At 38.2% G+C, this 12,255-nt stretch overlaps 1 protein-coding gene across 1 annotated transcript in view; it reads right to left on the reverse strand.

Annotated features, from left to right (window-relative positions):
• Nucleotides 1–310: 310 nt before the first annotated feature.
• The window catches only part of POLQ (DNA polymerase theta), a 76,417-nt gene continuing 64,472 nt past the window's right edge, over nt 311–12,255 (reverse strand). The window contains exons 26-30 of the mRNA XM_016199913.2: nt 11,661–11,772; nt 8,547–8,671; nt 4,641–4,794; nt 1,729–1,844; nt 311–1,294 (exon numbers count right to left, since the gene is read on the reverse strand). Coding sequence (XP_016055399.2) covers nt 1,181–1,294; nt 1,729–1,844; nt 4,641–4,794; nt 8,547–8,671; nt 11,661–11,772 — 621 coding nt within the window. The 3' untranslated portion in view covers nt 311–1,180. The remainder of the gene's footprint in view (nt 1,295–1,728; nt 1,845–4,640; nt 4,795–8,546; nt 8,672–11,660; nt 11,773–12,255) is intronic.

Consider the following 12,255-nt stretch of genomic DNA (forward strand, 5'->3'; position numbering starts at 1 on the left):
GGGACGTGGGTTTCTGATACTCGTAGACCAAACACAATTTAAAAACTGAATTGCTGCCTGGCCGGGCGTGGCTCAGGGGTTGAGCGTCGACCTGGGATCTAGGTGATCGCGGTTGGATTCCCTGTCAGGGCACATGCCCCCGTTGCGGGCTTGATCAATGACTCTCTCATCATTGATGTCTCCATCTCTCTTTCCCTCTCCTTTCCTCTCTCTGAAATCAATAAAGATATATTTAAAAAAAAAAACAAACCAAAAAAACCCCCTGAATTGCTGATAGAAAGTATCTCATAAATACATTTTATTTTAACCACAAAAAGTTTCTCATAAATACATTTTATTTTAACCTCTGATGAGGATTATTAAAGTATAATCTTTTCAGGGTGGGTATTCTCACAATGCCATGGACACAGACAGACACACTAAGGAACTGACAAGAGGGTGTTTCCTTGCTCTGCAGCATTATATTAACCTGCAACATAAACATCTGGTCTTACAGAACAGGATGCCTCTTCAAGAGGTGTAGCTTATTTCATACTAAGTGCTGTAAACACATTCATTGCGTGAATTTTCATTTCGTGGAAATCTATTTTTTGACTATATCCATATCAAGTCTTACTACTTTATAGAATTGGTTATTAGCCAGTGCTATTTAAAAATACTACTTCAGTAGTCTAAATTGATATTAGAGAAAAATCACACACAGGCCTAACCCTGGCGGTGTATATGAAATCAAACCCTTACCTGCCTGTGGCTCCTGTTGGAGCCCATATCACAACTGTCTGAATCCCTGACAGGACTGAAAATACCCGAGAGAGCAGTTCTGTTTTTCTCATGCTCAATCCAGACAGGTGAGGACCCAAAGTGCTAAGTGCCTTTTTCAAGCCTGTGTGCTAAACCTGTTTAGAGCCACAGTAAACTATAAAGGGCAATTTCATAGATACTCTTTGAGAGTGAATATAGTCATTGAACTTGGTATTTTGCCTCAAAAAATATTTTTTGTGCTACAGAAAATAAACTCTTACACACACTTTGAAACTCCCATTATAAAATTACTATCCTGAGTCCATCAAGACTTGAGGGCTTCTGTTTTCATGAAGTAGGTGAAAGAGTAATCTCGATTCTTTCCATGTAATTGTACCTACACAAGGCTACCCTAAGAGGCCTTCACCTACTGTGTAGTTTACACATCAAAATCCTTCAGCTCTCCCCAGCTGGCACCTATTTTCACTTTTACTGTCAGTTTCACAGAAAGTTTTACAGCATTTTCCATTTCATTCTTGACAATCTGAGCAACCTAAGGGGAAAAAAACAAAAGAGGTTAACAAACCCTCTGCCCAAAGACTGTTCCCCATGCCACCCGCTGAGGTGATAAGCCAAACTGGAGCTCTTCACCGTGCTCAACGGTGACTTGGGAAAAGAGCCAGGCACCCGAAGTCTGCACTGATCAGCGGGACCTGCGGGCTCCAGCTGGACCGCTTTGAAATCCTCCAGGCAAAACTCCAAATTCTCACCTACTTCTCCCAGACGAAAATATCCCCACACCAGGAATTTCTTTAACAATACTATGACACTGAGCACTCTTAGTTCTTTCTGTGCCCTGAAGGACCCAACATTTATGTAGCCATCCTGGGGCTGGGGAAGGTTTCAGAAACCTCCTGCATCTCAGCATGACCTATACAGTGTCTGTACTTTCTATAGAATGGAAAATGGAAAACACTGTAAAAATACCCGAACAACATCCTCTTCTGCCACTTCATATAAGAGTTCATCGTGGAGCTGAAGGATGAAGAAGCCTCCTCTGACTGGGCGGAACATCCCTTGCAGCTTTCTCTTGGGCAACAATCCTACCCCAAGAAAAAAAGCAGTAAACTGATAAGCATGTAACTCTGCCAAAGGAGAATTTTATTTTTTTTTAGAGATCTTGAGACACTCAGGGAAATTTTAATTAAGTGATTAAAATACATAATATTTAATATTTAGAACTATCAGGAAAATAGCTACTTGTTGGCTGCTATATAGTCCACCCATCAGGTAAACTGAATCTCCATCAACTCCCTCCCAGAAAGGAGTCTAACAAAGAAGCCAGTAAATGAAGTTTGCAGAAATCTGCTCCAAACTCTAGTCTAATTTACTTCTCATGAACAACCAACATCTTCTCTTTCCATGGAGTCCCCACTACCAATTTCTCTGAGTAAAAGCACCAGAATAGTATGGGGCCTGATTCCTGCTCCAGCAAAGTGAACTGTATTGTCATTAAGCAGTGTCTTATAAGAGGGACACTTCCTGATGTCTTTTTTGGCCAGAGTGCCACTGTAGTAGAACTGGTGCTTCCCCAATTGGATAAGTATTTCTAAACCTCAGGTCCAAATGTGGACTTAAGAGGGTGTGGGAGTCCCCTGACATTATAAGTAAGAGTCTATGTCTGCACATTTTTCTGTGGAGGTGATCTATAAAACCCATGACTCCAAAAATGGTTATAAATCACTATACTAGACTTAGTTACTACTTCTTAACTAGCTGGACCTGGTGGTACAGATTATGCCCCTCTGCTCACTAAAATAAGGTTCAATATTAATACCTTTAGAGTAACTGCCTCTGTTTGTCCATATCTCTCAGCAGTCCTTCCTTCCTGCCATCCAAATGTCCTACTTGTCCTTCAGGACTGCACAAATGTAACGCCATCTCCCTCAATATCTGCTGCTTCCCTCAGTTCTTTAGCTGTCACTATCTGTAGCTCACATTTCTCCAGAGGTGGCCCTCACAGGGTAAGAGAACAATGCAGATGAGGCCATGGCAAGCAGCTGCCTTACCAGGGCGGCAAAGGCTGTGCACCTGTTTGCCAGTTTGGCTGACACCTGGTTTGCCCCACTGGGCCCCACTAATGTCACATTAGCTGTGCGGATGCTCTAGCCTTTCTGCTTTCTGATCTCCGTACTTTGTCATCTTCACTTCCTTGGGTACTGGCTTCTGACCCAGAATGCCATGAAACTCCTGTTGCCTGTGGTCTGCTTCCCCAGGCTCAGAGCGCTCTGGTCCCACTGACCTACTCCTACCCTTCACCCAGCGTGACGCCAGGAAGTCTTCCTCGGTGACATATCTACACTGCCATCCACTTGTTCTAAAGGTCGTGGTAGTCTACGCCCTCGCCAGACACTGCATCGCTCTGCTGTGGAGAGTGTGCAGAAATTCCCGTCGGGCACCGCATGTTCCCTTGCTTTCCATAGGAGATTTTAAATTGAAACATAGGTTCATAACTTTCCCTTCTAAGCCCTTCCGAGAACACAGTACAATGTTACTCCCCAAATAACCTTGATCACATTCTCTCTCTCTCCATATATATATACGAGTGCGCGTGTGGTGTGTGTGTGCACACGTACTCCCACACACAAAATGCTGAATGGTCAGCCTTACGTATCTCGGAGGGCACTAAAGACAATAAAACTAACAATCCTAATTTGATGGGCAAACAGGTTTTTAGATCTATGTATTTTTGTATATAAGTAAACATCTTTTTATGTAACTGGCTGTATTATTCTCTATAACGTATTTGTATGTTTCTTCTAGAAGTAGCAAATTCCATCCTCAACAGCTTATCTGTACCTTTTCTACCCCATCTCAAGCAGCTGATTCTTCTCCTTTATGTCTGAACCTTCCTAACTTCTTCCCAGGAAAATGTAAAACATGGCTGCACTCATAGCTTGACAATCTCAGTGACCGTGAAATGGTATTTAAAGCAGAAGTATGGACATGAGACAAACAGAGAAGGGAAAGTCCTATGTACTATTAAAACAAGAAATAATCTATCCAAGCAATAAGGAGAGAACTTAGAGAAAATATTTTGAGAGCAAGAGCAAGAAAAGATGACAATATTGGCCAAGAAATGTATGTGATAAGGTCAAGTTAGTATATATTCCCAGACTTCAGAGAACAAGGAAGGTCATGAATAGGTAAAACCAACATGTTCTTAAGTTGTGCTCTGAGGACCACAGGGGATCCCTGAGGCCCTTTCAAAGCATCTGCAAAGTCAATTATTTTCTTAACGTGCAGAGGATAGTTTCCTTTTTTAGTCTCATCTATCATAAGTCTATAGCAAGTTGACCAAATATCCTGGGTTTAGCACTGAAAGTATCAGATCCTGAGAAATGCACCAGTTTCCCACAAACGGGAACATTTATTACCCGAGATTGTATGTTTAGGGTTTTCCAGAGGTTACAGGACAAGTAATGTTGCAACAAACTGAATGCAGAAAAAGAATCCAACTGTCTTCTCATAAGCCAGACATTAAAGACATTACCAGAAAGGTAAAATAAAGCCACTCATCACCAAATTTTTGTTCTAAAAAATGTAGTGGTTTTAATAAAAATGTTACTTATGTTAACATATGTTGAGTTTATTATTTTTAAATGTTAATAAACATTATTAAATTCCTTTTTTAAAAATTTATAATATGGTAAATGTTAGTAGATATAACCCACATAAACAAAAGCTCTTTGGGGATCTTAATTCTAAGAGTATAAAGACAAATTGAAACCAAAATGTTGGAGAACTGCTGAGAAATAATATATAAAATACATCCCCTTTTCATTCCTGATGCAATTAATCTCACCATGCTATAGGAGGGGTCTCATTTATGAACAAACCTGTTCTGTCACTTTGGAGCATAACCTCCCGATGACCATGGGATTTGAAGATGGACTGGAAGGTCTCTAATTGCTTCTGAATGTTAACTGTGGCTATTTTGACAACATCAGCCGCCGAACCTTGGACTGTTGTATTGATAGCCTGACGCTCAGCCTATAAAAAACAATAACAATAACAGGTGTTCCATCAGATTCACAACATGGTTTCATACCTGCTTTTAGCACCCATAGATCAGTGCTTACATCTGCAACCAGACTGGAAATCTGGACCAAGATGTGACCCAGGATATCAAGTATTAAGCAGCACCATAGTAATAACAACTAGAATGACCAAGGACTCTAGACTCTGGGCTATGATTCACATGATAAATAGAAGGTCAGATTGCTTCCGTTTAGAAATATTCAACACTCAGTCAGGAACCAAAATCTGTATCACACTTAAAATGTATTTAGTAGCTCAAAATCATTTTATTTTATAAACATATATCATCAATGTCACAGCTGTTCTAAACTTCACTCTAAAGGAGTTATTCCTCAAAATATAATTCCTATTAATCCTAAATAGATAAAGTAGAATATCATTCTTTGTGATGTTGGTTGGAATGTTCCAAGTACATCCCCTGTACCAGCGGCCTCGTGGTCATATGTAGAGTTTACCCCCAGTAGGTATGGAGCCCTTGGGTATGAACCAGAGCTTTTTATGGGCTGCTAGGGCTAATCATTAGCTGCTAGTGGAAATGCAGGCCCTGGTTCCCTAGGTATTAAGTTAGAACTTCCCTGAAACTATTGTTGCCATGCGCTTCTTGGAAGGCAGCCATAGCTGCTAAAAGTGATCATCCTGAGGCAGCAGGGAGGAGGTCTGGGTTAATATCCAAGGTGTAATCCATCCATGAATATCAGTCCTGTTGTCCCAAAAGTTCTCAGACAATGGAAAGGGTGTACTCGCTGGAAGGATCTATGTAACTTGAGAGGTGTAAGAACTTCTGATGGAAAGACAGACTGTCATAACCACCATGAAAACAATTTGGCTTTATTTACTAATACTGAGGGTAAGCAGCAATTCTATGGCTAGGTCATTCCAAGCATAAATGGAAGCATCTGTGTGCCAAGAATCTTGGATAAGAATGTTTAAATCAGCAATATCCATAACAGCTCCAGCTGGAAACCCGAATGACTGTCAATAGAAAAAAATGGATAAATGGTGGTATATCCATATAACAGTACTGTACAGCTGCTCATACATGAAACATGAATGACTTGCCTATGTTATATACATAGAAGTCAATAATAGATAAAACAAAACTGTAGGGTTAGAAGTTATGATAGTGGTTATTTCTGGGAAGGCAGGGGGTGGTAATTAGAAGGAGGCATGAGCAGGGCTTCTGGGTGCTCACAATATTCAACTTTGTGACTTCAGTGATGGTTACACAGGTGTAGCCCTGTGAAATTTATTAAAACTTACATTTGTTTTCTGTGCTTTTTCTATGTATATTTTTGAATATAACAAAAGTAAAATGAAACCAAACCAAAATCAAAAAATATGTCTGGCTATATTTACTCTATTCCTAATTCAGAGGGTAGGAGTTTTTTCCCCATCCACAGCATAATGAACAGTTAGATCCTGACACCTAAACTTTGGCCATCAGAAGTCTTACTCTCTGCACCCCCATGTTCATTGCAGTGTTATTTACAATAGCCAAGCTTTGGAAGCAACCCACATGCCCATCAGTAGATGAGTGGATAAAAAAGCTGTGGAACATTTACACAATGGAATACTACTTGGCTGTAAAAAAGAAGGAACTCTTACCTTTTGCAGCAGCATGGTTGAACCAGAAGAATATTATACTAAGTGAAATAAGCCAGTCAGAGAAAGACAAGTACCATATGATTCCACTTATATGTGGGATCTAATGAACAAAATAAACTAACAAACAAAATAGAAACATACTCATAGATACAGAGAACAGACTAACAACTTTCAGAGGGGAGGGGGGTTAGGGGCCTGGGTGAAAAAGGTGACGGGATTAAGGGAAAAAAAGATTCACAGACACAGACAACAGTATGGTGATTACCAGAAGGAAAGGGGGGGGAGGTAGAAGAGGGTGAAGGAGGGATGCGGATGGGAGGAGACTGGACGACTTGGGATGTTAAACACACAATACAATAATACAGATGATGTATTATATTGTGCACTGGAAACCGATACAATTTTTTTAACCAATGTCACCCCAACAAATTCAATTTTAAAAATTCAAAAAAAAAAAAAAAATCCTACCAATTTAAAACTGTAGTGGCATTTTTAAAAAAGGGAAGGAAGGAAGGAAGGAAGGAAGGAAGGAAGGAAGGAAGGAAGGAAGGAAGGAAGGAAGGAAGGAAGGAGGGAGGGAGGGAGGGAGGGAGGGAGGGAGGGAGGGAGGGAGGGAGGGAGGGAGGGAGGGAGGGAGGGAGGAGGGAAGAAGGGAGGGAGGGAGGGAGGGAGGGACGGAGGGACGGAGGGAGGGAGGGAGGGAGGAAGGAAGGGAGGAAGGAGGGAGGGAGGGAGGGAGGGAGGGAGGGAGGGAGGAGGGAGGGAGGAAGGAAGGAAGGAAGGAAGGAAGGAAGGAAGGAAGGAAGGAAGGAAGGAAGGAAGGAAGGAAGGAAGGAAGGAAGGAAGGAAGGAAGGAAGGAAGGGGAAAGAAAGAAGTGTTACTCTCACATATTTGGGTACAAAAATATTAGTTTTTGAAAAATTATATTGTTCATTTACAGTAATAACCCTATCCTCCAGTTTTCATCATGTAAATTCCAAGAAATGTAATCAATTCCTGCTAGATCAAGGCCAGGTTTCTCAGCCTGTCACTAAAAACCTTCTACCATCCTTCTACTGTCTGGCTCCATCTGACACGTAGAAAATTATCTACCCCTAAGTGACAGCTCAAGCTCTCCATTCCTACCAGACTGGCTTCTGGCCAATCCTCACTCCAATTCTTATTCACATATGATTGTCTTTTTCTCTTGCCCAATAATCTAAATTTTAAATCATCTTTAAAAATCTACTGAAGTACTACCTCCTTCCTGAAGCCTAAATAATTGAGTATATGTGTTATTGTTACACAGTTTTAGTTCGCTTTATCTCTTCTAATACATTTTAAGATTTATTTTTCTAGTGCATCAAATACAGTGCCTAGTTCAGTTAAAAAATGATAAAAGCCTGATAAACATCTGATTACTGTATGTGGATATATAAGGGGCTAGAGAGTGAAGAAGTAATAAAAAGCCAACTGTTCTTCCATTGCCCCTAAGAGCATTAGTGCTCTGAAGGCTTCTAGCTCCAGACAGAAGTTTAGCAGTTTGGGGGCTGGGTATTTTCATCATATACTATATGTAGTGGACACTGGCATGCAACACTATGGGGGAAGAGCAAAATACAACCAGTTACAATAGACAGATCTGGACTAAAATAGCTTAAATGCTCAGATACACAGAATGCTTTTATGAATCCCAATGACTTCAGAGATTTTATTCATAATTTGAGCAAATACCATCAATAAATCTTTATACTGATGTTAATGACTGGCTAATCTCTGAAGACATTGGCAATCTGGTGTATATGACAAATTAGCAATTGGTATCTGAAACAAAGAACAAATAGCAAATGTAAGAATTAAGTTTATTTATAACTTACAATCAAGCTAATAACTAACTGGCTAACTGAAACATCTTTAAATGAAGTGCTATAAAAGTGAGCTGGTATTTATTAATCTCCCAAAGACTGGCATATGCCATCACTTCAGAAGTCCTTAATGAAACAGAAGATCCAATTAATATTCTAGTGATCCTTCTAAGGGACATTAGCAGTATTTGTCTTTGTTGAAAAGTATATGTCATTGAAATTTGAAATTAAAAACCCAGAGAACTACAACGTACATGAGCTTTATGATAAGGGTTGTTGTCTTTGATTCCTGGTAAATATCTACGCCTTCCCAAAATGGTCCGAACAAATCCATCTCTTCTACAATTCTTCACCGTCTCTTTCATGAAATGATTAATCCCTACAAAGAAAAAAAAAAGAAATAAGTACAACTAAAGTCCATTCTTAATTTCTTCAGTAGTTTCAATATAGTGAAACATACCAAAAGTACAGAGACTGTGCTGATCTAACTTTATTCATATATGCAATCTCTGCTTTCTCACAGCTCTGTTCATCCTAAGTAATAAACACTAATGTCTCCCAGTTGAAACTCCTCGTTTGAGGATTTCCATTGCGTGGCTGGCAGAGAAAGACATTTGAGGGGACTGTGGGCGATAAGAAGAAGAGAAAACTCTGCCCTGACAAGGAAAGCAGCTGGTGATGTTTGAGCACTAGCATAAAAGTTCAGAAAGCAATCCATCTCTCAGCTTTTTTTCTTTAAGAATTACTGTGATATTGTTGAGTAAAAAGCAAACCAAAGGCTGAGATTTAAGAGAGCTCTACAAATTCTCTTACCTGATTCTGTAGGAGGCCTTCAAGTATTCAGAGATTGCAAGAACTACTTTAAAAAAACAATGAATTCTGAGATATAATTTACCTACAATAAAAGGCACCCATTTCAGGTAAACAGTTTGATATATATTAACAAATGTATACACTCCTATAACAACCACTACAAGATACAAAACATTTCACCACTTCACAGTCAGATCCCCATTATCAGCCTCACTGACTCACTGATGTGCTTTATGACACTATATCATAGTCTTTATGTTCTTGAAATTCATAAAAATTCAATTCCAGCCCAGCCGGCATGGCTCAGAGGTTGAGCATCAACCTATGATCCAAGAGGTCACGGTTTGATTCCCCATCAGGGAACACGCCCAGGTTGTGGGCTCAATCCCCAGTAGGGGGCGTGCAGGAGGCAGACAATCAATTACTCTCATCATTGATGTTTCTATCTCTCTCTCTCTCCCTCTCCCTTCCTCTCTCTGAATCAATAAAGACATATTTTTTAATTAAATTATACTATATGTTCTCATTTGTGTGTGCCTTCTTCTGCTAAGTAGTACTACATTGCAGATATACCAAAATCTGTTTATCCATAATCCTGTTGATAGACATTTGGACTGTTCCTAATCTTGGGCTATTATGAATAAAACCACCATAACATTCATGCACAAGTCGTTCTTTGGACATATGTTTTCATTTTTCTTGGGAAAATACCCAATAGTAGAATTGCAGGATCAAATGGCTTAGTTTATGTTTAACTTTGCCTGAAAGAGCCATACTATTTTCCAAAGTGGTTATAGCATTTTATAATTCTAACAGCAATGTAAAAGAGACACAATGTTTTTAATTTTAGCCTTTTTTGGCTCTGTTTTTGTAATGGCATCTCTTTGCAGTTTTAATTTTCTTTTCCCTGATTGACTAATAATGATAACATTTGATGCGGTCACTCATTTATCTTCTTTTGTAAAGTGTCTGTTCAAATCTTTGACCTTTATTTTATCAGATTGTTTGCCTTATTAGCATTGAGTTATAAGAGTTCTTTATATATTCTGGATGCAAGTTCTTTGTCAGATAATAGGAACTGCAAATATTTTCTCTCAGTCTGTGGCTTGCCTTTACATTTTCTTAAGGCGTCTTTTATCAATGTTTATCTTTTAAGATTCAGTGTTACGATCACCTAAGAAATCTTTACCTACCTCAGTGTCACAAAGCTTTTCTCCCCTGTTTCTTCTGGGAAATTTATAGTTTTAGCCCTTAACTTTAATCCTATGCTCAACATCAAGTTAACTTTTTAATATAATGTAAGATCAAAGTTAAAGTTCACTTTTTTCCCATACTGGTATCTAGTTGTTCTAACACCAATTGTTTACAAAATCATTTTTCCTCCATTGAATTACCATGGCAACTTAGTTGAAAATCAACTTGCCATATATGTATAGGTCTATTTCTGGGACCTTTATTGTGATAATTGTTCCCTATGTCTACCCTTATCCCTATCTTAATTATTGTAGTTTAAAAATAAGTTTTGAAACCATGAAGTATAAGTGCTCAACATTGTACTTTTCCCAAAAAAAGTTATTCCAGTCCCTTTGAATTTCCATATAAATTTAGAGTCAGCTTGTCTAATTTTGCACAAGAGTCTAATAAAATTTTGATTGGAATTGCACTGAATTGTCATCATAACAATATTATGCCTTCTAATAAATTCACATGATAAAACTCCCATTTACTTAAGTATTCTTCAGTTCCTCTTAGGATTGCTTTGGAGTTTTCAATTAAAATCTTGAAATACTCTGTTAAATTTAGCCTAAGTATTTTAATATTTTTTTATAAGTATGCTAATTGTTTATTGCTAGTAGAAAGATAACTGATTTTTATAAATTGTCCTTGTATGGTGGGAGCTTGCTAAATTTAGTTATTTGTTTTAGTAGTTGTTTTTGTAAATTTATATGGTTTTCAATGTACAAGATCATGTCATGTGTAAATAATGTTTTCTTTTGGTGAACTGGGTACAGAGTAAGAAGCATAAAAAAACTTTCAGGGGTGATGGTTCTCATATCTTGGTTGTGGTATAAATTATATGACTGTGTGCATTTGTCAAAATTCATACAACTATACACCTAAAAAGGGTGAATTTTATTCTATGTAAATTATACCTCAATAAACTTCCAAAAGAAAAGATAATTTAAAACGGTGATACTCAAACTGCTCTATAACAGCAATTGTTCTCTCACAGGTTGTGGTACATTTACTCAATGGTTCACTATTTCATATTAAAGCTATCTAAACCTAAAGCACAGGACAAGTCCAAGATTTTATGAGATATTCATAATGACACAGTAGCATATACATCAACTTCATTTTCCTATTCCATTTCCATCCTTTTTATGAAAAAAGCACATCTTAGTAAATAATCATAATAAAATTGTTAATTAATATGTCTGATGAAAACTTCTGATTAATAGAAATGCTAATAGAAAATCTGTAACACAAATTTTTTAAATTACTATAATATGAAAAGAATAGCATCTAGAAGATAACACTCGAGGCTTCTTTACCAGTATATCTAGATTTGAAGGAGTCAATGTAGCCAGCAGCATCATTTTCTTTAATGCCCATCTGCTCTCCCAAAGATTTAGCTCCCATTCCATAAATGATTCCATAGCAAATCTGAAAGAAAGTAAACGAAAGGTCAGAACTACATAAAATAAAAATATAAAAAGTCCATTAAGATTGAAATTTGGTTTTAATTTGCATCTCTCTGATAATTAGTGACTTTGAGTATTTTTTTCATATATCTCTTGGCCATCTGTAAAGCTGTGGTACATTTACACCATGGAATGCTATGCAGCCATAAAAAAGAAGTCTCTCTTACCTTTTGGGACAGCATGGATGGAAGTGGAGAGTATTATGCTAAGCAAAATAAGCCAGTCAGAGAAAGACAAGTACCACATGATCTCACTCATATGTGGTATATAATAAACAAAATAAATTAATGAACAAAATAGATCCAGAGATACAGAAGCATGGAACAGACTGAGGGATCTCAGAGGGAAGGTGAGGAAGGGGGGAGTGTGTGGGAAGAGATTAATCAAAGAACTTATATGCTTATATGCATAACCTATGGACACAGACATTGGTATGGGGAAGGCT

The sequence above is a fragment of the Miniopterus natalensis genome, chromosome 6 (assembly GCF_054644295.1).
Source record: "Miniopterus natalensis isolate mMinNat1 chromosome 6, mMinNat1.hap1, whole genome shotgun sequence".
In the NCBI taxonomy this organism is placed as follows: Eukaryota; Metazoa; Chordata; class Mammalia; order Chiroptera; family Miniopteridae; genus Miniopterus; species Miniopterus natalensis.